The following is a 27,037-nucleotide window of genomic DNA, read 5'->3' on the forward strand; positions in this document are numbered from 1 at the left end:
CAAGGATATAGAAGAACTGGAACTCTCACATACTGCTAGTGGAATGGAAAATGACACAACTACTTTGGAAAACAGTTTGTCTTGAAAAGTTAAATGTACACTTACCATATGATACAGACATTTGTTTCTAGGTATTCACCTAGGAGAAATGAAAGCATATGTTCAAACAAAAACTTGTACATGAAAGTTCGTAGCAGCCTTATGTGTAATAGCCAAAGATTATAAACAACTCAAATGCTCATCAACAGGTGAACGGATAAATAAATTATATTATACCCACACATTGCAATAGTTTTCAATAGTAAAAAGGCAAGAATTATCGATACATGTAATTACATGGATGAATCTCTAATTATATTGAGTGAAAGACAGCAAACTTTTTACATACCATATGCTTTCATTTATATAAAACTTTAAAATGTAAACGAATCTATAGTGAAAGAAAGCAGATCAGTGGTTGTCTAGGGAAAGGGGAAATGAAAGGGAGTGATTTTAAGGGAGCATGAGGAAACTTTGGGAGTTGATGGACATGTTCATTATCTTGATTGTGGTGGTGTATACATATGTCAAAACTTATCAAACTGCCTACTTTAAATATATATACTTTTCTGTGTGGCAGTTATACCTCAAAATGCTGTTAAAAATCAGACAAGAAATAACAAGTGTTGGCAAGAATGTGGAGAAACTGGAACAACCCTCCTACACTGTTGGTGGGGATGTGAATAGGTACAACCACTGTGGAAAGCAGGAAGGAGGTTCTTCAAAAAACTGAAATACAAATACCATTCAACTCAGTAATTCCACTTCTAGGAATTTACTCAAAGAAAACAAAATCCAATTCAAAAAGACATATGTACCCCTATGTTTATTGTCGCATTATTTACAATAGCCAAAGTATGGAAGCAACCTAAGTGTCCATCAATAGATGAATGGATAATGAAGATGTGGTACACAATGGAATATTACTCAGCCATAAAAAGAAAATAAATCCTGCCACTTGCAACAACATGGATGGATCTAGAGGGTATTATGCTCAGTGAAATAAGCCAGGGAGAGAAAGACAAATACCATATGATTTTCCTTTTTTTGTGAAATATAAATACAAAGCAAAACAGAATGAACAAAACAGCAGTACACTCATAGACACTGAGACATGACTAGTGGCTACCATCAGGGAGGAGTTGTGGGGGAGGGGTTGGGGTGGGTGAGTGGGGAAAGTAAGGGTAATAGATGGGGCACAGAAATTCTCAATCATAATGTACGGTGGTCACGGGTTTGGTAATGCAGAGTAGAGAATATAGTCAGTGATTCTGTAACATCTTCCTATTTTGACAGTAACCACACTAGTGGGGGTGAGGATTTAATACTATGGGTAAGTTAGTTGAGCCACTGTGTTGTATATTTGAAAACAATATGATTGTATATCAATGATACCCCAATAAAAAAAAATTTCTAATCAGAATTGTGGGATAGGAGTGATGAGAGGGATCAGTTGTATAGGCAGAATGGAACTTTCTAGCCTGATGATAATGTTCATTATCTTGATGGGGTTTGGATTACTCACGTGTGTGCATTTGTCGAAACTCATCAAATGGCATATTTAAGATTTTTGTATTTCACAACATAGAAAATTTACTTGCCCCCCCAAATCCATAAACAAATATTGAATTCCAATTAATGGTATAAATGCTGAAGTGCTTCAGAGTGAAGTGTGCTCATGCCTGAAATTTTCTTTGAAGTGCATCAAAAATAAGGACTGAATAAAGGATAGAAGGAAGCATGGATAATGGATAAGTATGGGCTAAAATAAATATACTAAGTCATTAGTTGTAGAATTTAGGTGTTGTGTATATAGGTATTAAGTATAATTTTATTGGCTTTTCTGTGTATTTGAAAACCTTCAAAAATAAATGTTGGTACTTTACATTTCCCTGTATGGCCCCGGAAGATGACTGGTTAGCCAGAGACAGGTAAGATTCCTCAAGGGAGGAACAACCTAAGACAGGCACAGTCGCAGGGGGGCCATCAGGTGAGAAATTGGGGATCAACAGAAGTGAGGCTTAGAACCTCACCCCCCGTTTTGAGAGAAATCTTCTGCATCCGTGGATGTTTTATTGCCCTTGTCTAGCTTGGATTAACACATAGTCTACAGGCACACACCTGATCATCTACATTTGCTCTCTTACAACACTAAACTATGTTTTCTACCTTTATCTTGCATCTACCACTTCAGCATTTTATTAAAAAAAAATAATAATAATAATAAAGGGAGAAATGTGGGATCCACATATAAATCAAGTATAAAAATCAACTGAATATTCATATTTGACCTGATTGTTTATAGTTCATAATGCATGATCAAAACCAAAAGTTTCTGTGATGACTGCCCTTGCACTGTTCACCATGTAAGAACTTACTCACTATGTAAGAATTTGTTCACCATGTAAGAACTTGTTCGTGATGCTTCAGAAGATTGGAGACTGTTGTGGATTAATGATTGTGCATTGAGCATTGACTTCCCTATACAGAATTTTATTGTTAACAACCATTTGATCAATCAATATGAGAGATGCCCTCTCAAAAAAAAAAAAGAATGCAAAAATAAACAAACAAACAAACAAATAAATAAATGTTGGTAAAAAAAATTTGGGCAAGTCAGGGGTCCTAAACATTAAGCTTTATTAATTTCACAGTAAATCCACCTCTGCCTATGGGTCTGCCAGAGCATGAATTAATCTATTACCTATATTCTCCTCACTGTAGAGAATCCTTATTCTCTATAAGGGACAATTTTCACTGTAACTACTACAGGAAAGACAGCAAAGAATTTTAAAGATGAAAACAGTAGTACCTGACGATAAGTTTTAGAAAATAATAATTTTAAGTGTTCTACCTGTCCATGCTTATTCTTTTACAATTTATAAAAGAAAAACATATTTTAGGCTTAAAAAAAGAAATTGAGAATAAGTAAAAAATAAAAAAGAATAGAAATCAGCTATAATTTTATTCCACAGAGATGATTACTAGAATATAAATTCCTAATATATTTTGTTTATTGTTATATCTTTAGTGATTAGAAGAAAGCCGAACGCATTTGAGTGATTTGGGATGAGTTGTGGAGGGAAAAAAGCAACATGTACAAGTAGGTGTTGGTGTATCCTAGGTAAAGCATACAACATGTGCAAAGGTGGAAAAATTCAGAACAAATGGGCCACATGCAGGAGATGGGTTTGCATATCATAGAGCTTAAAATCTGGAGGCTACTAGGCTAACATATTTTGTTTCTTCTATATATTATTAACGTAATTTTATTTATTTTTTTATTTAAGTATGGTTGATATACAATATTATCTTGGTTTCAAGTGCACAACATAGTGATTTGACAGTTATGTACATTACTAAATGCTCACCACAATAATTACCACCTGCCATTATACAAAGATTGCAATATTATTGACTATGTTCCCTATGATGTACTTTTATCCCCATGACTAGTTTTATTTTATTTTTTTATTAAGGTATTATTGATACACACTCTTATGAAGGTTTCACATGAAAAAACAATGTTACTACCTTCACCCATATTATCATGTCCCCCCCATTACCCCATTGCAGTCACTGCCCATCAGTATAGTAAGACTAACTTGTTTTATAATTGGAAACCTGCACCTCTTTATCCCCTTCACCCACTTGGCCCACCCTCCACCCTCTGCCACATGACAACCACCAGGTCTTTATTTAAAATGCCAAAGGGTGCTATTTAGCCAAAATCTGATGAGCAATTTGACGGACACCATTGTCACAATCATGGGAGGAGAGTTGAGGGTGGGGTAGAAAAAGAAGGAAATAATCTTTGTATTTGGAAAAAACTACCCTTGGATATGTACAGCTTTCACAGAGCCTATGAGTATGTAGCAGGTTCTTGGTACTTCACCCTAATTCAGCCTGAAGGATATTGTAGCTGTCCTTGAAATTGGTTAATAACCATCAGACTCCAGCCCATTTATCACATCCAGCGCTCTGTGATGGAAAATACAGAATTTCAAACAGACTCACCAATCACATTCTGAACCAGCTATAACAATATCTTTCTGGGTCTATTCAGACTAAACAGAGAATTAAAGACTTCTGTGGTGAATTTGACATTTGTACTAGCCTGCTCTGCCACTGTCAGCATGACCCACTTTTTTCTTTTTTGGATTGGTTCATTTGCTTTATTATTATTATGGTATCATTAATATACAATTACATGAGCAACATTGTGGTTACTAGATTCCCATTATCAAGTCCCCACCACATACCCCATTACAGTCACTGTCCATCAGCATAGTGAGATGCTATAGAGTAACTATTTGTCTTCTCTGTGCTGTGCTGCCTTCCCTGTGCCGCCCCCCTACATTACATGTGCTAATCATAATGCCCCTTAATCCCCTTCTCCCTCCCTTTCCACCCACTCTCCCCAGACCCTTTCCCTTTGGTAACTGTTAGTCCATTCTTGGGTTCTGTGAGTCTGCTGCTGTTGTGTTCCTTCAGTTTTTGCTTTGTTCTTATGCTCCATAGATGAGTGAAATCATTTGGTACTTGTCTTTCTCTGCCTGGCTTATCTCACTGAGCATAATACCCTCTAGCTCCATCCATGTTGTTGCGAATGGTAGGATTTGTTTTCTTCTTATGGCTGAATAATATTCCATTGTGTATATGTACCACATCTTCTTTATCCATTCATCTACTGAAGGACACTTAAGTTGCTTCTAAAGTAATTTTTAATGAGATACCAACCTTTAAAAATGTGGACAGTTTACAGAAAAAATGTGAATTTCCAGCTTTTTGTTGACAAAATGGAAACCTCTGGAAACATTGGGATCTGTTTCCTGTATGATAAAAATAGGCTGGAGCTGAGTGGAGGCTGTCCTTCACAAAGCTCATTTGTGAGCAGATGTCCCCTCCAGGCCCAACTCACTCATTTAGGTTCCCTCCTAGATCTTATAGGCAATAGAGTTTGCAGTGTCTGGTAGAAGAACTCTGGGACATCATACAAGAAGTTGGGTGAGAGATATAAGGCCAGGGGTATCCAAATGGGGTAATTTGTACTTAGTTCAATGGGAAACAGAAAGGATTGAATAGTGTTTGCTCTGTTATTACTGTTGTGTAACAAATCACCCCAAAACGTAGTGGCTTAAGACAACAAAATTTGTTAGGTCATGATTTTATCAATGGGCAGTTTGGACTGGCACAGCTGTGTGCTTCTTCTGGTCTTGACTGGACTCACTCATGTGACAGCTGCTGGGCTGGCTGGTGTAGTATGGCCTCAGCTGGGACAGGTTGTCTCTGCTCCATGTGGTCTCTCATCCTCTGCCACACTAGCTTGCTCATGGCTGGATAGGGTGCCAAGAGAGGGAGTGGAAGTTTGTAAGTCCTCTTGAAGCCTGGGCTTGGAACCAGCACATTGTCACTTCTACAATTCCATTGGCCAAAGCAAATCACAATGCCAGCCCAGATTCAAACAGCAGAAAAGTAGACTCCACTTCTTGATGGAAGGAGCTGAAAAGTCACATTGCCAAGAGGTGTGGATACAGAGAGAGACGTTTTTACAGAACATCTATCACAGTCAATATTAAAGGTGTATTTTTGACAATATCATTTGGAGTGGGATGACTGGAATTGTTTTCTGTTTGTAACAGAGAAGTGCTGCCTCCTGGCACTCATACATGACTCCATGCCAAAGGATGTGAGAGAGAAAGAAGCCCACTTGTGCCTTTTCCAGTTTCTTGTCAAGGGACTCCTTAGTTTCGGTTTCAACACACAGCTTAATGAAAGGCAGACAGCTTCTCTAAGATGTCTGTGAATAAATGAGTAGAAAGTCAGATAAGAGCAGGAAACCAAGAGCCAAACTAGAAACACAAAGACATTGCTACCCTGCATGACTGTAGGAACTACATTCTCCTTGGTCTGGCTGGAGCCCAAAGCACCATCTGCAATCACGACTTTGGGATATGAAGTTCCCTCTTAGTTGGTCCACTTTTAAAATACATCTTGTTTGTGGGAGGGATAAACTCACATCTCAGTGTGAATTAGTCTCAGGTACTAGACTCTCTAATACCAGGAGGACCCTGGGTTATAAGAGAGCCTGGAAGAAGGAGGGAGAAGACAAAGGAGAGTGTGAGCAGAGGAAGGTACTATGGAAAGCCCCGTCCGCTTCCCGTCTGCCCTCAAGGCTAATGCTCCGGGAAGCCCTGCTGAGTCCGTGCTGCTGCTCTATGGTGGCAAAGAGAAAGTTTCAGATGGAAGCTAGGCTGCAATTCTTCTTTTTCACTCCCCAAAGTAGGGATGGGAATGAAGGGAGGAGAAGGATGAGGGATGAGATAATCTCTAAGATGTCTGTTGGAGTGATTCCCAATGGACCACCTATGAGAAGGCCTTGAAGAACAGTCCTCGTGCCAGAGACTTCTGGAAATAGTGACGATGCCCTTGGGGAACTGTCTCAAAAGGCTGGACACCCATCTCTTTCATTCCTTTCTCAAGGCATTTCATCTTCCATAATTAGTGTGCTCCACTCCCAGGTCTATGACATGAGATATTCTCCCATGTGTACTCCAGGATATATGCACAAGGAGTTTAAAGGGCATGGTTCCTAAGAATAAAGTACTGGAACAACTAAAACGTCCATCCACAGTGGAATGGGTAACCATGGTAACCTTGGTTACCTAATGGTCTGCTATACAGCAGTGAGAGTCAAAGAATGGAAACCACCACACTAGTATGGATGAATTTTAAATCATTAATGTTGAGTAAATGAAGCAAGTTATGGCAGAATGTAAAATGATATCATTTATAAAATGTTCTCATATATTCAGCCATAAGAAGAAAACAAATCCTACCATTTGCAACAACATGGATGGAGCTAGAGGGTATTATGCTCAGTGAAATAAGCCAGGCAGAGAAAGACAAGTACCAAATGATTTCCCTCATATGTGGAGTATAAGAACAAAGGAAAAACTGAAGGAACAAAACAGTAGCAGAATCACAGAACCCAAGAGAAGACTAACAGTTACCAAAGGGAAAGGGACTGGGCAGGATGGGTGGGAAGGAAGGGAGAAGGGCGGGGGAAAAAGAAAGGGGGACTTACGATTAGCATGTATAATGTGGGGGGGAGGAATGGGGAGGGCTGTACAACACAGAGAAGACAAGTAGTGATTCTACAGCATCTTACTACGCTGATGGACAGAGACTGTAATGGGGATTGTTGGGGGGACTTGGTGAAGGGGGGAGCCTAGTAAACATAATGTTCCTCATGTAATTGTAGATTAATGATACCAAAAAAAAAATGTCGTCACATATGAGAAACCAAATAATGGAGTGTACCTAGGTTGTAAAACCATAAATACATTTTCACAAAAATTAGGAGAGGGGTTACCTCTGAAGGGAAAGGAAGGTGAAAAGCTAGGGACTCACAGGTGGTTTCTGACTTAGTGGCAGTGTTCTATTCCTTAACCATGAGTGGATCTGTGATGTTCTTTCACTTGGATTTTTAAAAAACGGCACATATAAATTTCATACACTGCTCTAGTATGATACATTTCACAATAAAGCAGAGAAAAAAATGATTTTGTGTCTTTGAAGTCTGTAGTGACTTCAGTGGAAACACTTCCCCAGTCCAGGGGTGCTGCGTGTGAAACTTGTGTTCCGCACTTTTTGGAAAGACTGGGAGATTTGAATCTAGAGTGGGAGAGGGAGACATTCCCAGGGAGGTGATATAAGGAAACTGGAGAGAAGCGGCTGATAACATGGTGAGACAGAAGACTGAGTAGGGGAAATTATCCCAAGGACACTAAAAAGGAAAGGAAGAAAGGAAAGGAGGTAGGAAGGGAAGCAAGACAAAAAGAGAAAGAGAAAGAAGGAGAGAGAGAGGGAAGGAGGCAAGGAGGGAAGAGGGAGAGAAAGAATACAGGCAGGAGTAAAGTAATCTGCCTTCCCAACACACCTTAGCCTGAACGGTGTCCTTAGGATGGGCCCAGTGCACTCCTGTACTACTGGGGCTGGGTATTTGGGCTGGGTAATTCTTGGCTGTAGGGGGCTGTCCTGTGCATGCAGGATGTTGAGTAGCATCTATCTTCTAGATACAAGCAACATACCCCACCCTACCCTACCTTCCCTGAGTTGTGACCACCAAAAATGTCTTTAGACATTGTCAAATGTCACCTGAGAGGCAAACCCCTCCCCCTCCCCCGGTTGTGAGCCACAAAGGAAATCTTTCACAAACGTGAAATAGCACGTGTGGCTCATGCTCTTTATACCAGAAAGAACCCTACCATTAACAGAGGGCCTCCGGGAGGGCTCATACGCCCGGCAATCAACAATGATCTCCTGCAGCTCGAGAGGGCAGTCTTCACCCAGAGGCTCTTGGTAGTGGTTCACAGCCACCAGCTGGTGGATCTTCTTAGAATTACAGCCTGAAATGTAAACAATAGGATGGGAGGCTTAAAAATTTACTCTGGCACTCACACATCTCTCTGGATGCTGATACTGGGCATCAGAACTAGGGACTTCGGGTAGTGAAGAAACAAAAGCTTCCGACGACTCCACTGAGCAGCCCGGGCAGGGCCCACATCAGAGAGCAAAGCTCCCAGGACAGCACTGGTGGGGGTTTCCAGGCTGCTAGAAGGGAGACCCAATCCCAACACCGTGTGAGCCAACCTGCACACTGGTTACCTTCAAACGGGACCTTCCCGGTGGCGATTTCCCAGAGGACGATTCCAAAGCTGAAAGAAGGCCAAGAAACTGAGCAAGCATACATGTTTTCCTCTTCCCAGACCCCTCTCTCCATTTCCAGAAAACTCGGTGAATTTTCTAATTACCACCCAATTCCACTCAACAGAGTTGAGTTCCCACAGTCCTCAGAGGTGGGGTTTGACATGGGCCTTCCTATCCTTTCCTCTGAGTTAGTCATCTGCACAAGAACATGAACATACCTGTATATTTCAGCTTTTGTGTCATATTTATTAAACACATTTTCCAGTATCTGAGGTGAGACATACGCTGACAAATTGACTTCCTCTGCTTCTTTTCCTTTACTTCGTCGACTGATGGAAGTCTGCGTTTTGCTCAGCTCAAATCCCGCAAGCTAGACAGAGAGGCGACTTAGAGACAGAAACAGCACAGTCGTGGGTGGTGGGTAGAGGGCAGGGGGTTGGCGCTCCACATGATTGTCAGGGGATGGTCTTTTACCTTTGGGATGTATGTCTAGCAGTGTCTTCTGTCTGTGCAGCTACTCTACTGGCCGCATTATGGATTCAAACTATTGTAGTGTATTGCCCAAGAGAAACTCCAAGGGCTTTCTGCTCTATAAAATGGGACAATGAAGATTATTTGCTATAATAGTTATAAAGCACCAGTAAGACTTGGTAAGTTGTCATTGTTCTAGTATTACTATGGTAGATACAGGACTTTCTCAATTGAGAACTCAATGCTACTAAGTGAATGTGGTTAGCAGGGCATGGAGCCACCATATAGCTTGCTTTCTTTCAGGAGCAGATGAAAAAAATGACATGAGGGTATCCCTTCTGTTCTATCTGACCCTATAGGGTAGCCAGCCTGTTCCTTTGAATTTTACATGACAACAGTGAGTTACTGCATTGACCCAGCATGGCCCATGTCATGCTCTTTAAGAACCCATAGCACAACTAATGGGAGTGTATGATCTTGCTCCATGCATCCCTGGCATTAGTACCATCAGTGTACAAAGGGCTGCCCCAAACTAAGTCAGATCCAAATCTAGGGGCAAGGTCAGGAAAAGGATTAAACACTTAGATGTCTCATTCCCTTTCACTCACATGCTTATTGAGCACTGACATCCTCTGACATCTGGCAGTGGACTACAAAGCAGGGATGAAAGGCTGAATAGCACATGTTACAGGCAGGTGGGATGCAGAACACAAAAGTGGCCTATATATGGTGCTTTGGGAGCACTTGTATCACACCAGTAATGGAGAAAGGGATCTGAAAGGCAGAAAATGCCCGTCTTCTGTTATATGAGGGCTGTCCCTGAAACTCGTAAGGCTGGAAGAAAGAAAGCCATCTATGGATGACAAAGAATACATTCTTTTAGCATTTGGGAATTATGGACAAAAAGTTAATAAAATGCTTCCCTCTTCTGTATAAGAATTTGACTTTTGGTTCTCTTTTTAACTTCATTCACCTCATAATCTGGTAAAGACTGTCACTGATTCTAAGTAATATTATTGATGATAAAAAATGGCTGCTGATTACAGAGAAGACAATTAATGACTATAACATCTTACCATGTCGATAGACAGTGACCGCAATGGAGGGGGTGAGGACTTGATAATACGGGTGAATGTTGAAACCACTGTGTTGTTTATGTGAAACCATCATAAGACTGCACATCAATGATACTTTAATAAAAAAAAAATGACTGCTTTATGATTAGCACACATAATGTAAGGGGGGGTCACAGGGAAGGCAGTATAGTACAGAGAAGACAAGTAGAGTGACTCTATAGCATCTTACTATGCTGATGGACAGTGACTGCAATGGGGTGTGTATGGGGGTACTTGCAATATGGGTGAAAGTAATAACCACAATGTTGCTCCTGTGAAACCTTTATAAGATTGTATATCAATGATACCCTAATAAAAAAACAATGACTGCTGATTGGTAAATTGCTTATGGTTTGGGGGTGGTGGTGAAAGGGACTATAAACAGCTGATCGTGCTGCTGGGCTTTGCAGCAACTCTTTTGCACCTGGCCTGCCCCTTGTGGGGTCACCTGAAGGTATGCCTGTGGATCTGTCATCAGAGAATATTAACCCCTGTGGTCATGAGACTTCTAAGTCTGGATGGCACCACACCGGCCATAGGGGAGCCTCTTTTTCTAGCATCTTGGGTGAGGACAAAGAAAGTCTCTTCTGGTTAACAGTGGGGACCCCCGCTGGAGAGAAGGATTTGATGCTGCCCTGTTGGCATACTGTGTCTCTCGCAAGATGCCCTTCTAAGTGACTCTGAATGCCAAGTGTGGTATCTGGCAGCCCTGTAAGTCTGAATGCCTAGTTGAATCTATGAAGATTCCCTGGACATAGCAGTGGTGTTCAGGCACCTAAGGGGAACTGACACATAGTCCATCCCTGCTGAGTGGGCGGTGAGGGATGACAGACATCAGAATAGCAGGAAGAACTGAAGCTGTCTTCCGGTGGGCACATGAAAAGCTGTCTGGGCAGGGGTGGGCCGAGCTCAGTTCTAAGGTTAAGGCAGAGAAACAAGCAAGCCCAGCCTTTCTGGGAAACATGGGTCCCTCTCCCAACGTCGGTCACACAGCTTGAACTCACAGAGTCCCTGGAAGGCTGCACTCACCTTCACTTTGTAGCCTCCTGCAACCAGGAAGCTCATGCTGTTGATGTTTCTGTGGAGCTGTGCGGGCACTTCCGAATGGTGCAGCCTAACACAACCAAAGGCAGTGGCATCAGTGACTTTTGCACAGACTTTCTTGGGGCGCTTGACAGTCATTACCAGGATAAAGAAGCTGGTCGGCCCTCCTCATGGGTAGCTAGTCACGGATGGACAGGGGAACCAGAGTGCAGTGGGAAGATCTGACAGTTGTGTGCTGTGAGTATAGAGCAGCAGTAAGATGCAACTGGAAGTATCCATTGGATGGACCAGTGGATGTGACAGCCCTTGCGGAGCATGTGCAATCTGGAACTAGAGGTCACTTTAGGCAGAGAAAGATGTGGTCCTCTGCCTGGGAGATGCCAGACAGATCAAAGTGTTCAGAGGCATGGCTAGATGGTGGGACCAAGATAGGACTCTTGGGATGAAACAGAATGTGAAGCTGGGGTTTCCACCAACTTAGTAAGGGGGAAGTGCTTTGGATTTAATGGATCCTCTGCATTTCAGTTTGGGCTGTTACCAAGGATTTGGTACCAGTGATTTATTTTTAAGTAGGTATTTTCAGGAGAAATTGGTAAGGGAGCAGAGGAATCAGGATAGAGAAGAAATAAAGTTAGGATGTGATTTCAGGTGAAATTCCAGCCTCAGCCTGATCTCATCACACCTTTGGAGGAAAATTAACTCTCACAGTTTGTTCTGCATAAAGCAAAGGAATTGGAGCTCACACCCGTTGTGCAATGGCTACAGACTGGGAGCAAGAGGTGCTGGGACAGGGGCAGGTGGATATAAAACTTCTGGGAACTTACAGCTGTCTCTAGGGGCAAAGATGCTTCAATATCCATGGATATTCCTCTGTAGATGGCACCTGTGAGCTGTGGCAGCAAAGTATGCCGAGTGGGGGATGCATATGCACAGCTGGTAAAGAGGCCATCTGGATGGGGCACTAATAGTGTCCCCTGTGGTCCAAAACTAATTATTAGATTCTCATAAAACCCACTAGTATAGAGTGAAGAAGAAACAGACTGTATGATTTCAAATAATCAGCTACAGCAGTATTTCCCAAAGTATGGAATACATGCTATGCGAGATGATGTACTGAGAAAATTATTATCCTATCAGTGTATTCCAGTCTTTCTGGTTATATCGAAGAGAAAGTCTCAGTTTGGCGTCACATATCTTTAACACTTCTTACTTCTCTAAAACTGCTAATATCTCCTCTGTACAAAGAGAATGTGGATTTGAATTACTGACCTTTTGGCAGGCAGCATCATCCAGCCAGAATGTCCTAACATTGTTTCAGTGTCATATGGCAAGCGATTCTGGTTTCCAGTTCATGGTAGTAATACTAAGTGTCCTTTTCTTTTACTTTATTTAAGTTTTTAAAAAGTAAGCTAATTTAAAGAAAAATGTTAAGTAAATAATACTGGCAGTATTGTGGCTATGAGTAAACCATGTAAGTGGTCTGTGAATGACAGATCTTTGGGGAGTCTTGGGCTAAAGGAACTACAGACTATGGATGTGAGAGTAGGGAGAGTTGCCAGGTAACATACAGGACACCCAGTTGATACTGAATTTTGGATAAGCAATGATTTTTTTTTCAGTATAAGTATATCCCAGAATTACATTTTTCCCTCTGTGACTTACTTATTTTATAATGGGGAATTCATATTTCTTAATCCCTTTCATCTACTCCACCCATCTCCCCACCTCCCTCCCCTATGGTAACTGCCAGTTCTCTGGATTTATGAGTCTAATTCTACACTGTTTGTTCATTTGTTTTATTCTTTTAGATTCTACATCTAAGTGAAATCATAAGGTATTTGTCTTTCTCTGACTTATTTCACTTAGCATAATACCCTCCAGGTCCATCCATGCTGTTGCAAATGGCAAGATTTCCATTCTTTTTTATGGCTGAGTAATATTCCATCAAATATGTGTACCACATCTTCTTTGGTATTCATCTATTGCTGGACACTTAGGTTGCTTCCATATCTTGGCTATTGTAAATAATGCCACAATAAACATAGGGTTCATATGTCTTTTTGAATTAGTGTTTTTTTTTGGTTTTCTTCCAGTAAATACCCAGAAGTGGAACTATGGGTTGTATGGGAGTTCTATTTTTAATTATTTGAGGAATTCCCATACAGCTTTCTGTAGTGGCTGCACCAGTTTACCAACAGTGCATAAGGGTTCCCCCTTTTTTTTTTTTTTCTTAGATAATTATTTTTTATTGAAGGGTAGTTGACACCACACAGTATTACATTAGTTTCAGGTGTACAACACAGTGATTCAACATTTATATACATGATAATTCTAGGTAAGGGGTTCCCTTTTTCCCACATCCTCGCCAACACTTGTTATGCCTTGTCTTTTTAATGCTAGCCACTCTGAATGGTGTGAAGTGATATCTCATGGTGGTTTTGATTTGCATTTCCATGATGATTAGTGAATTTGAGCATCTTTTCATGTGCCTGTTGGCCACCTGTTATGTCTTTGGAAAAATGTCTATTCAAATCTTCTGTCTGTTTTTTAATTGGATTATTTTGGACATTAAGCCCTTATTGGATATATCATTTGCAGATATCTTCTCCCATTCAGTAGGTTGCCTTTTCATTTCATTGATGCATGGAACATATAAAATTGCATGGGACATACTTCTACTAAAAAATTATTATTTATCTGAAATCCCATATATCTGCAATCTTAGTAAAAGTATGTCTCATGTAATATTTGGGATATACCTCTACTAAAAAATTATTCATTGCTTAGCTGAAATTCAAATTTAACAGGGCATCTTGTATTCTTATTTGCTAATTCTGGCAACCTTATGAATAAGAGCTGTCCAGTTCCCCAAAAGCAGCCTGGCCATTTAATTTTACCCTCAAACCTGTGAGCTGGTGCTCACTGGGCTGAGACCCTTTCCCTCCTCTGGTCTAAGGGGTTGTAATTAGAATAAGCAGTAGATCATGCAGGGTGAGGGCCAGCTAGGGCTTCTGGCCTTCTCTCTCATCACCTCTGTGATTATCAAAGGGGAGACAGACACATTCTGCTCTTCTCGGTGCCGTTTTCACCCCATCTGGTACCTGTATAAGCCCATGGCTGCCCCCAGGGCCAGGACGATACGCTTTGCAAATATGAGGTCCTTCTCCTTGTCCAGCAGTTCTCTCAGGGTCCCGAGCTCACAGTATTCCATGACAATGGAGAATTGAGGGGGTCTTACTGATGGAAAGAAGCCAAATGGTGTGACGGTCCAGCACCCTCAGAGTTCCCACTTTCTGCAGCCCACCTGCCTACAGAGACAGACCAACTCGCCACCCTCATCTCACACAGTTTGTCCCCTGACCTTCTTAAATGGTTCCAGTGTCCACAGAGTTCCCACACCTCTTCCTGGTGGCATGTGCCATGTCATAATTCTAGCTTTCTCTTTGTTATTTCAGTGCAGTCTCCCCCACTCAACTGTAAGCCCTAGGAGGACAGGGTCTGTCTTGTTCCTACAGTGCTCACAAGGAGCTCAGTACATGTGTGCAGAGGGAATGAATGATGCACGGGCTGCAGGGCTGCTGAGAGGAACTCAGGCCAGGGGTTGAGATCTCAGGTCACGGGCTTGAGATGCAAGGTCCAACATGCAAAGTGACAAAAAGTGAATCAGTGGCTTGGGCTACTCCCCAGGAAAATAAACATCAATGGAAGTTATCATTCAGGCTGGGATTCTATGCTCTGAAATCAGGTCCCCTGAGGCTGTGGAGAAATTTCCAGAGGGAGTAAGATAGGAGTTGCTCTGTCCTCTCTGTAGGCAAGAGCAGCCAACACAACCTGCAAGAGGGGCTGTGCCATAAGAGAAAACACAGCCACATTAAAAATTAAAAATTAAAAAGAACCTGATGCATGAGGTTTTTGGTAAAGGGGCAGGCTAGTTGTTTTTAGGTTTGATCTACACTAATGATGATCAAGGGTAGGTTCCTTGTTTGAGGCAGCCAGCTCTATAATGTTTTATAGCAACAAAATACACCCATCACCCAGGTCAGCATCTGGACAAGCACCCCCCTGGTTCCCAGTGGACTTGCAAGAGGAGACCTGGTCACATTAGCACAAACCAGTCCTTGGGCTGAAGCCAAATTCAACACTCCTCTTCTGACAGGAGATGGGCCTCTACATCTTACGGTGTGAAAAAATTAGCACTGATAATAATACTGTAGGTCCCCCCTTTCAGCTGTTCTTTAAAAAGGCAATGCCTTATAACGCAGAAGATGCATGACAGACTGCCAAAAGCACGACCAGCCCCAGGAGAATCCCTTACCTGTTTCATCAATGCAAATTCCAAATATACGCAGGATGTTGGGAGAATCAAATTTCTTCATGGCTTTGATCTCATTACTGAAAGTATGCCTCACTATTCTATGAAAATAAAAGGAGAAATTAGGATTTCAGGACTGGAAGGTGCCTCAGAGAACCCCTGTACCAGCCGTGTACGGGTAGGGGCATGAGAGATTGTAAGCATCTTCTGGGGTGAGAACTGGTGCTGTGAGGAGCTTGGCCATTCATGGCGGCATGTGGACCCCGTCCGATGTATTTGGTACTGGAATTAGCATGTATAATGCATGCCACACACAGATCACAGATTTACCTTGAAAATGTCATGCTAAGTGAAAGAAGCCAGACATGAAAGGCCACCTATTACATGATGCGACTTATATGAGATGTCTAGAATGGGCACACCAATGAGATGGAAAATACATTAGTAGCTGTCTAGGGCTGGTGACGGTGGGGAGCGATGGGGAGTAACTGTTAATGGGCATAGGGTTTCTTTTTGGGATGAACATTACAGTAATGGTTACACTACTCTGTAAATACATTAAAAGCCATTAAATTGTACACTTCAAATGGGTGAATCTTTTGGTATGTAAATGGTGTCTCAATAAAGCTGTTAAGAAATACAATCCTGATCAAAATCTACATTTTTGAGGTGTGTGATATTCTGAAGTATGTGGTAAAGCTTTCTCTGATATTTATTTAGCTAAGCCAACCTGAGAAAGAAGAGTCAAGATGGGGAGATGGCTTATTAGATATTGAGAATTACTACTAAGTCGCAATAAAAAACAAAACAACAAAAGTGTGTTATTTGTGCAAAGACAAATTGTGGAACAGATTAGGAGATCAGAGCTAGGTCCATGTCTAAACAGAAACTTCACAGACAATAAACATGGCACCACACATCACTGGGGAAGGATATTTAATAGATGGTATAGAGAAAACAGACTCACTGCGTGGATAAAAATAAAACTAGGCCCTACATAATATCACATATAAAAGTGGATACCAGGAGGATTAAAGCCAAAGTGTGAAAGATAAAACTGTAAAGTTAATAGAAGAAAATCTAGACTAGTTTTGCTATCTAGGAGTGATGAAGGGCACCTCAAGAGCACAAATAATAAGGTAAACTTTCGGTGGGCCTGATTACCTCAAAATTTAAGACGTCTGTTTGATGATGGACACCATGGACAAAGTTCAAATACTGATAATGTGAGGAGAGAAGACCTTTGCAATAGCTAAGGCTGATAAGTGATTAGTTTGCACAATATACAAAGGTCTTCTACAAACTGACAAGGCAAAAAACAGCAACTATGACAGAAAAAAGGGCAGAGGACAGGAACAGGCAATTATACAAGTGGAAATGCAAATAGCTAAAAGTCTTATGAGCAAATATGCAAATGTATTAGTGAAGAGATGCAAATTAAAATAACTATATAAGATATTACTGTATAACCAGAAGGATGAAACACATTAAAAAGCTGGATAATACTGAGGGCTGGGGAGATGTATGACTAGAGAGCTCTCAAGCATTGCTCGTGGGAGTGTAGGAATGTACAGCCCATTCTGAAGAGTTATCTTGTAGTATTTAGTCCATTTCATGGCTGCATATCCTATGATTCATCCATTCCTCTCCTGGCAATATAGCCCAAGCAATTCTCATACAGTCTATAAAGGGATACTTACAGCAACATTATTTTTGGTGGGGGCAAGTTGGAAACAGATTAGGTTCCATCACTGGAAAAATAGGTTAAAATAAGGATTTGTAACACAGCAGTCAGAAGGAAAGGACTACAAATTTCATGATGCTGAGTGAAAAAGTTAAGAAAAGTAGACAACAGACATATAACACTAATTATATTTGTGAAAATTAAAAATGCATGCATGTATAGTAATGTACATTTTGCAAGAACATCTATAAACAAAACACACTGTGGTCTGTGGAGGGGATGGGAAACTGAGAAACAGGAATAAAAAGGAATAAATTTTTAAAAACATCTAAATACATCAATAGTAGGGAGACACTTCTAGAATTGTGGTTGGAAGACATACATTTACATCTATTCTCTGCTCCCTAATAGTAGAGGGCAAGTCATTTAATCCTTTGAGGCCCCGGTTCCCCCACGTAAAAATGGAGACAACAAGCCTCTCTCCTTGAGGAGTTAAAGAGAGGAAGTGAAGTGATACACGAGAGAACTGTACACAATGACTCACCCAATGTTTCTGGCCTGGGGTTTATTGAATACTTTTATGGCCACTGGAGATTTGTGGTATTCTCCTTTATAAAGTGTGCTGAATTCTGTTTCCCTTAGCAGGATCCATTTGCATCCTGAAAGCTGCTCCTTATTGATCTCTTTGATTTGATCTTGTGGGATCTCCTTCATGGAAGATTTCGCTAAGTCTGACCTCGGCCCCAGGAAGGAAGGAAATAGTCAGTGAACTGAGGAAGCTGTTCTAAGGAATGAGGCATCTTAGTAACATGTGAGTGGGAACTCCTACCCCATGAACCAAAGCTGGCCCTGGCTGGAGCTTCTGACTGACATCCCAGGGGAGGTACAGAGGCGGGTTCTGGTGCCTCTGAGTGACCAGTAGCGACACAGTTGGATGGTTAACAGAAATGTGTCACGCACTTCCTTCCTTTCTCTTCCAATCCTGCCTGTCTCTCCCGTCTGAACCCCCATCTGGACCCATCTTTTTCATATTAGAGTTTTTCCTATGCCTCCTGCCACACATGAGTATTTAGATCTTGTCTAGTCATTCCAGTCCCATTAGTCAGACACCCAGGTCAAGCTCAGTAACTCTGTACAGGCTCTGGCATAAAGCACATCTCACAGTTTTGTTGGGTGGATGAATGAGCATTTTGTATTCAATTTGAATTTCTTCTTGGAAATTCAACAGATGAATTGAAGCTTTAATGCTCTCTAGAGGAGCTTTTCAGCACTTGAACCAGTGCTAGAAGATACCTTGTTGGTCCAGAAGCTCCCTTTAAATGCTACTCGATGGCCAGAAGGCTGAGCTAGCCGGGAACACATTCCAAAATGGATCAGCTGCTTCCAGCCATCCAGCCCAGCAAATGAATGAGCGGAGGGTGGGGGGAAGTTGGAGTTACTAGTAATCAAATGACTTCTAGTTTGGGGGCAGTCAGAAGCAGGGCAAACGGTAACTCACAGTGTCTCACAATTTCGATGACATTTTTCCTGTTACTTTCCATTTGCCTTGAGATAGCATCTATAATTTCATTTTCTGCAAGAGAAAAAGCAGCCAATATTCAAAAATAGAACTGGTAATTAAAAAGTTACAAAGATACCTTTTTTTTTTTTTGACTATCATATTCATTGCAGTAGGCGTTACCACTACTTATGAATATTCAGCTTTCTACTTATAAGCACACAGGAAGTGTCTTGAGGCATGACTGTGCGACTTGCTTTGGCCAAGAAATGAAGTGAAAGAGATGTCGGGGAGGTTTGCTTCAAAATAAAAGAACCATAATATTGAAAGGATCCTCAAAAGAAGGTATAGCTTCCTTGCAGAGTCTCCGGACTGAGCCTGAATGAGAAATAAACTTTAGTTTTTTAAAATAAACCATTATGTTGTGTGTTCCTTTTTAAACTACAGCATAACTTAATCTATCTTGATTTATATGCTCAGAAATAGGTTTAAAAATTGATCACACACTATATAGGGCAGTCAGCCATCCCAGTTTCCTCAGGACTTAGGGGTTTGAGGACATGGGACGTTCAGTACTAAAACTGGGAAAGTCTCTAATGGAAAAATGTATGGAGAAACAATCTCATATACTATTAGTAGGAATGACATTTGTTTAATCTCTGTGGCGATCTGGCAACCTCTATTAAAATTTAAAATGCCCATAATCTTTGACCCAGTAATTAGATCCCATCATTCCACTTCTGGGAATTTTTTCTTAAAGATAATCTGAAATCTATGTAATGAGCAATGCAGGATTATTTATGATAGTGAAAAATTGGGCATAACTTAACGTGTACTTAAATGTTTGTCAATAGTGAGCTACTTACATATATCTGGTCCTGTTTACCAAGAAATACTAGACCCCTCTATGGACATTTATATAGAAGAATATTCAAGATTATTTAATGAGAAAAGCTAGGAATAGAACAGTATGTTTAATATGCTACTAATTGTGTAACAAACAAAAATATATATACTTAAATCTCCGGAAGGCTATTCAAGAAACTGATAAGGAAGACTGTGTCTTGGGAGGGAGACAGGTTAAGAGGGACAGGGTAGATTTACATCTCAGGCTGGACCCTTTTTTGTACCTGGTCAGTTTTGCAGTATATAAATGTATTACCTAATAAAAACATTTTTACAAAATTTAAAAACAAGAGCAGGAAGTAAATCCTGTCCTGCCAGCTGATGATGCCAACATGTCCCCCATCCACCAGGAAGTGGACCAAGGAATGCTGAGGATTGGGAAGGCTGGGGGCCAATCCTGCCCTTCAGCTAGGTCAGCCTCGGCATTGCCCTCACCAATCCCTGGTTCTCTTCCTTCCTAGAAGCAGGTGTTGGGGGATTACAGATGCCTCATCCAGAAAAGGACCCATTTTGCCCACAAGTCTGCATATCAGATTCGTCTTGTTTGAGCGCCTCTTCCTGACCTGATTGGAGATGGGCTGCCCTCCACATCAAGGTAGCAGAACAGTTATTCCTCTGGGCCGTAGCACCCAGAAAGTTCATCCAAATGTCCTCCCTGCCTTCTCACTTCCTCTCTCTCCATCCATAATCCTTACAAGAGGGGTTTGGAATTTGTATCACCAGGATGTGCAAAAGTGAAAAGAGACCACATTTGTTTCCATCCTTTCCCTCTCTTCCCTCTTCTGGTGGCCCTGACTCCACTGTCCATGTCTCATCCCCTCAACGCCTTGCTCTCTACTAAGTCCAACCAGGCTACTCTGGTTCAAGCCCATGTCATCTCTTACACAGCCTGTAAAGTGGTCTCCTGATTGGGCTCACACTCCCACTCTTGCCCCTTACTAGGGTATGTTGAATTTTGGTTCCAATTCTTCATGTCCACATAGTATTACGAATCCATACTCTGGCCACAGCCTCTCAATGGGCATTCTGGGCTGCCAGTCCCTTCACGCTGGGCTCGGCCATATCATTTGCTTTGGATGTTGATGAATTTGATACAAGTAGAAGCCTGAAATGTACTGGCTCAGACGAACTTGGCTACTTGCAATTCTGCCCTGAGAAGAACATTCTCCAGGTGCTCAATACTCCTCGGCCTTGGCTCCAGAATGAGACACATGGCAGATGCATACCCATACTGGACCTGGTGTGCCTGGAGCCAAGCCCAGCCAAACCCACATGAAATCAGCAGAACCCTAACGGATCCACAGCTCTGTAAGCATGAGAACTACTGACTATTGCGTTAAGCCTCTGAGTTTTGGTATATGCTGTTATGCAGCATTAGTGAAGTAATAACTGACTAATACACATCACTGTAGTCCATTATCACATGGCAGCCTGAGTGATTTTCTTTCAATTCAAATCAAATCATGACAGGCCCACATTTAAGTACCTCCTTTCACTTGCTTTCTATGACTCTTAGAGTAAAATCTAAGCTTACCATACCTACAGTCCTGCTCTTGTATCTCCTGGCCTACTTCCCCATTTTCATTGGTACCTCTCTCTCCCTTGCCTACCAAATCAGAGCCATCCTGGCCTTCTGGCTGTTCCTTGCACATGCTGTATTTATCCCCACCTCAGGGCCTTTGAATTCACTGTTTTCTCTGCCTGGAATGTTCCTCTCCCTCATCATCATGAGGCTTGTGCCTTCTCATTATTCAAGGTGTCCATTCAAATACTACTGCACCAGGAAGGCTTTCTCTGACCACTCTCTTCATCCATTGTCACTTTTCAGTCCAGGACCCTGCTTATGACGTTCATTGCCCTCAGATGCAACGATTTACTTAGCCCTCTGTCTGCACACTTTACACCTCCTGAGGAGAGATCTGGTCTATTATGCTTCGCGTTGTATCTCCAACACTTAGAACAATGCCTGGCACACAGCAGATAAACAATTCTGGTTTGTTTAGGTAATTAGTTAATTATTTTTTCTGGATAATTTACATAGTAACTGAAGGTCCTGGAGAAACTAAGGTTGAAAGGAATTAGCTTCTGGAATTCCAGGTATCACATCAAAGAGAGAACGGAGAGGCAAAGACGACCTATTAGTGTCATTCCTGACACCCTGCCCTCCCCCACCCTCACTTGCCAAAGTTTCATCAGCCCCCACCATATCCAGGCCCAGGGGGTGTTAGGAGTTTGAGCTACCCTACTCAAACCTCTTCGGCCTTCCAGCTCCTTTGGTAAATAAAAATGGGCTTAAAATGCCCCCATTTGCTCTCCCCCTGGTCCCCCCAATAAACCTTACCAGTTCTCTGCCTTTGGAAGACTTGCAAGTCTTCCTCCGCATCCTGCTGGTCTTCCTGATGCCAGACTGCTTTTTGGCTGATGTTTGAAGTAAACGTCTGTTGATCCACCTGAAGCAGCAGAGAGAGGTCCTGCACCATGTCCCTCAGACTCTCATTCACGTCCCTGAAGAGTATTTTGTTATGCACTGCCTTTACAAACTTCCAGACCTTGGATTTATCACTGAAGGTATCTATCCTTGCCTTAGCTTCCTGTAGGACAGCCTGGAAGCGGGTCAGGACAGTGGTTAGCTCAGCGGATGGGTGCCTGTCCCCTTGGTCCTGGAGCATTTGCAGCAGCTGCAGCAGGCCACAGACCCGGTTCCTCAGACGCTGGCACTGTTTCTGGCAGTATTTCACTTCTTCACACTGTTTGTAGATAAGCCAGCCTAAGGAGATGATCTGCTGTAACATATCCATACCTGGAAGAAACTGATGGAATCTGGTTTAAGTCCCAGAATCTCCTGTGTATTTACAATTTGGCCAAGGGAACACCAAGGGTGCCTATGATTTCAGTGCCTTAGGAGGTCTCCCCACCTTTATCACGTAAGGTAGAGATGGACTGCTTTCCACCAAAATGCATTCTGCCCTTCCTTAATGACAGAGTTGTGGCTGAGGTGTTGGTCCAGCTAAAGACTACAGTGACTAATTCTCACCAATGGGGTGTGAATGGATTCAAATACGTGCTACTTTCAACAGACGCAGGTGTGTTTCTGCTATATATTGTCCACTGGATGCAGACGGTATTGCGGCCCTAGGTGTCATGGAGCCCCCAGAAGGATGGTGGAGTCCCCAGAGGGAAGAATCCTGGATCCTAGAATCATTGCTTAGAGGAGAGCTCCTCACAGAACATCTGCCATGGACCATTAAGTGAGTGAGGAATAAACTTTTACTGCATTTGAGTCATCCTATTTTTGGGGTCTATTTCTTCGGTCAGTTTAGGTGATTTAAAAAATATATATCCTGCCAAGGTATAGGGGTGACTATAGGATGGTGGGTTGGAAGGATCAGGCTTGTAAAAAGAAGGCAAGGGTTACTCAGAAAATTACCAACTGTTGCTCTTCAAGAATGAAGGGCCCAGTGGGGAAAGATCTTCCAGTTTTTAAAAAGCAGTCAGAACTTGGATTATGTTAAATCTCTTGATTTAAAATCTTGCAACCAAGCCAAAAATTGTTTTGAAGACTGTGCAATCCAACACTGTGTGGGTCAAATAAAACATGTTTGCCAACTGCATATTGCCCATGAACATCAATTTGCAAACCTGGCCACAGTTGGCCAAGGGTATTCATTCATTAAGGATTGTAACAGAGTTGGCCTCTGTCAGTCTCAAATTTCCCTCCTGTCTCTTCTCCCAATTCTTGAGCATCCCCGCCTCCCCAGTCCTCACTCCAGCCCTCTCTTTCGTGTTTTTAGCCAGCTGTAAATTTGTTCCAGCCTGCCCACTGGCCTATGCATCAATAAGACCCCATGTTATAAGTGCAGCCCTTCTCAGAGGCATTTACATGGAGACTCAAGAGATCTTCCAGATGTGGAAATTGTGCGGGACATTTGTGTTGCTTACAAAGCAGGCTTTGTAAATACCAATTTCTCTACTTCCTAATACTTCCCATGTTTTCAGTGGCTCTCTGCTCCTCCCTCATTCAGCAATGAGTGTGGGGGGAGCTGGCCCCTTGCAGGGGTGAGACTTGATGTGTCTAAGCTAGTGGTTCTCAATTGAAGGTGATTTTGCCCCCCAGCGGACTTTTGGCAATGTCTGGAGACATCTTTGGTTGCTACAACTGGAGGATGGGTGCTGTTGACATCAAGCAGGTAGACATTGGGGTACTACAATGCACAGGACAGCTCCCCCCAACAATGAAGAACTATCCAGCCCCAAATGTCAATAATTCAGGGGTTGAGAATGATCTAAGCCATCAGACAATTCTTAATAGCCTATCACAGTGATTGGTTCAAAACTGGGCATGAAGGCTAATTTGAATGGAGAGGAATGTTGCTAATACAGCCCAGGAAGCCAGATCCTAATTCTTAATCTCTCTCTTTTCCCTAACTATGAGCAAGAAAGCATGGAGCCCCAATCCTAAAGCCTTGGAATGAGGCTAACCTATGGGTAGCAGAATGGAAAGAAAAGCTGAGTTCAATATTGATCCACTGGTTTGAACTGACCCTGAAGTCTACCCTACTCCTCAATTACAGGTTTCATGAGCCAATAACCTTTCTTATTGTTTAAGCCGGTTTGAATCTTGTTTGCTGTACTTCCAACGGCAACTGGGTTCATCAATGAATGATGATACTGACGATCACAAATGTCTCTCTTCACCTGCTGTATATTCTACATGCTTTGAAACCACGAAGTCCTGGTGGTTATTTTCATTTTGTAGATGAAGATACTGAGGTTTGGGAGGATGCATTTAAATAAATACAAGGCCATGGAAACAGTTTCCAAAGTACCTTTGAACAAAGCTAACCTCAACAGCTCAATGAAATAGGTGGGAAAAGTCTTACTACCACTTTGCAGATCAGATAAATAAAACCGCTAACTTGAATATGTTCATATGTTACTTGTAGTAAAACAACGAGTGGGGGGGGAGTTACTGATTTTAAAATGTGAAAAGTCTAAAAATGGTGGTAACAATGTACATCCATAAAGACTTCTAATGCCATTTTGCCCCTCCCCTCTTTCCTGATGAGACATTTTACATCAAATTACTCTCCTTTTGCCCAAAGTGGGCCCCGGGAAAGGAAGCGGGCATTAACCCTGAAGAGCTGGGATGATCCGTCCTGGCGATTCCCCACGGACAGCCTGGACGGCGCCTGTGTGGCGCTGCTCGGACGGGTCCGCGCGGGCCCCGGGGGCGCCTCGGCGCGCCACACCCGGGCCCTGGCCCCGTTCCACGTGTCCTGGCGGAAGGCGGACATTCGAGCGGGCAGCTCCATCCTTAGAGCGGAAGAAACGAAACGAACTCTGTCCTGACTTCTAGGAAATCGGCCTGCGGGTCACCCCTCCTCCGACGCCGCGTTCTCGCCTCCCCGCAGCCTTTCCGCCAGGCCGCCAACGGAGGCGCCCGCCCAGAGAGACCCCAGACTCACCTCTGCCATTCCCGGGGCGTCCGATCGGTCCTGCGCGCGGTTCCAGCGGGACACCTCCGGCCTCCCGCCCACCGTCTGCTGTCCAGGAAGTCGGCGGCCGTGCGGCGCCCGGCGGGTGGTGAGTCCCTGCGCCTCCTTGGCGCTGCGCTCCCGCCGTTGATGCGGCCCCAACAAGGCTCCAGCCGCGGCCCCAACAAGGCTCCAGCCGCGGCCCCAACAAGGCTCCAGCCGCGACAGGGCGGTCCAGCGCCCTCCCAAGGGACTCCCCGGCGTGAGCAGCCCCCCAGCACGCGTCTCCCCAGCCTGCCTGTGGGACGAGGGCGTTTGCCCTGCGCCCTCTAGAGGCCACCGCCCCAGGCCTGGGCCGCGCGCGGGGAGGTCTGACGCGCCTCCAGGAGCCTTCCCCTTGCTGCCGAGCGTCAGGCTGACAGTGCCCTGACTCCCTAGAGCCCCTTTCTAGAAAGTTCGCCCATTCCACACTCTCCCCCCCTTTCCCAGATTCCCTCAGTGACTATTTACAGAGTACTCACCAGTGCCTGGCACTCTGCCTGCAGCTGGGGATTAGGAAAAGAATAGGGTCCTCGGGAACTATTTTAACCAGGACACAGTATGGGAAGGATTGGATGAGCAAAAAGCTGTAGGTGCAGAAGAGATGGTACTTGTGTGCTTGAGAACAGGGGGAGTGAGGGAAGAGACACACCTAAGTGGGAAAAAACCCCACGTCCTCCTCTAATGTCATTGCAGAGCTTCTGTTAGAATGGGAGACATGTTTTATTAAAGCTACCTGAGTCCCCTGCAGGAAGTCTAAGGATTCATTCATTTGCTCATCAGGCTATTTTTCTCTGAAAGGAAAGAACTGGATTGAGTGCAGACTTTTTGGATTGGGAAGGTAGGGCTGGAGGATGTCTGGGGTGTTTTGTTTATTCATTCATTTGTCCCTACTATTGTTCTCTATCTCTTGTATCATCAGTTTTCTTCTTAACCTATGTCAAGTTCCAGAGCAACAGAGTCTGAGAAAGAGATTCAGGTACATGTGAAGACTTAATATTGTTAAAACGTCTGTATTACCCAAAGTGATCTACAGATTCAATGCAGTCCCTATCAAAATTCCAATGTCATTTTTTATGGAAATAGAAAAGCAATTATAAAAGTAATATGGAATCACAAAAGACCATAAATAGTCAAATCATTCTTTAGAAAGAACAAAACTAGAAGTATCACATTTTCTAATTTCTAAATACATTACAACATTACAGTAATCAAAACGTACTGGCATAAAGGCCAACATATAGACCAATGGAACAGAATAGATAGTCCAGAAATAAATCCACATATGTACGATCAACTGATCTTTGACAAGGGTGCCAAGAATACCCAATGGGGCAAAGATACTCTCTTTAACAAAGAGTGTTGCGAAAACTGCACAGCCACATGCAAAATAATTAAATTAGATCGTTATCTTACACACAAAAATCAACTCAAAATGGATTGAAGACTTCAACATGAGACCTGAAACTAAAACTTCTAGAAGACTTGGGGGAAAAGCTTTGTGACATTGGTTCTGGCACTGATTTCATGAATGTGGCACCAAGAGCACAGGTTACAAGTGAGTTGGATTATATTAAACTAAAAAAGCTTCTACACAGCAAAAGAAACAGCTGACAGAGTGAAAAGGCAACTATGGAAGGGGAGAGATTATTATTAAACCATATATTTGATAAGAGAGTAGTTTACAAAATATATAAGTCATATACTCAATAGCAAAAAAATTAATAACCTGATTTTAAAAAT

At 42.6% G+C, this 27,037-nt stretch overlaps 1 protein-coding gene across 3 annotated transcripts; it reads right to left on the reverse strand.

Annotated features, from left to right (window-relative positions):
* Nucleotides 1-3,306: 3,306 nt before the first annotated feature.
* On the reverse strand, nucleotides 3,307-25,669 carry MLKL (mixed lineage kinase domain like pseudokinase). 3 transcript variants are annotated; one of them, XM_073225267.1, is made up of 12 exons: nucleotides 25,247-25,660; nucleotides 24,914-25,094; nucleotides 22,123-22,591; nucleotides 18,876-18,950; nucleotides 17,922-18,108; nucleotides 15,697-15,794; nucleotides 14,483-14,618; nucleotides 11,367-11,451; nucleotides 8,970-9,121; nucleotides 8,710-8,759; nucleotides 8,310-8,450; nucleotides 3,307-5,839 (listed from the first exon to the last, which is right to left on the reverse strand). In XM_073225267.1, the coding sequence occupies exons 2-12, from the start codon at nucleotides 25,091-25,093 to the stop codon at nucleotides 5,808-5,810; spliced, it is 1,605 nt and encodes a 534-aa protein (XP_073081368.1). In that variant the 5' UTR covers nucleotide 25,094; nucleotides 25,247-25,660; the 3' UTR covers nucleotides 3,307-5,807. The 3 variants fall into 3 exon arrangements, 2 of the variants coding, with proteins under 2 accessions (XP_073081368.1, XP_073081369.1); XM_073225268.1 differs by lacking the exon at nucleotides 24,914-25,094 and having other exon boundaries at nucleotides 25,247-25,658; XR_012126459.1 differs by lacking the exons at nucleotides 3,307-5,839; nucleotides 8,310-8,450; nucleotides 8,710-8,759 and adding an exon at nucleotides 10,299-10,412 and having other exon boundaries at nucleotides 9,103-9,121; nucleotides 25,247-25,669.
* Between the last annotated feature and the right edge of the window lie 1,368 nt (nucleotides 25,670-27,037).

This window comes from Manis javanica, chromosome 17 (assembly GCF_040802235.1).
Source record: "Manis javanica isolate MJ-LG chromosome 17, MJ_LKY, whole genome shotgun sequence".
Lineage (NCBI taxonomy): Eukaryota > Metazoa > Chordata > Mammalia > Pholidota > Manidae > Manis > Manis javanica.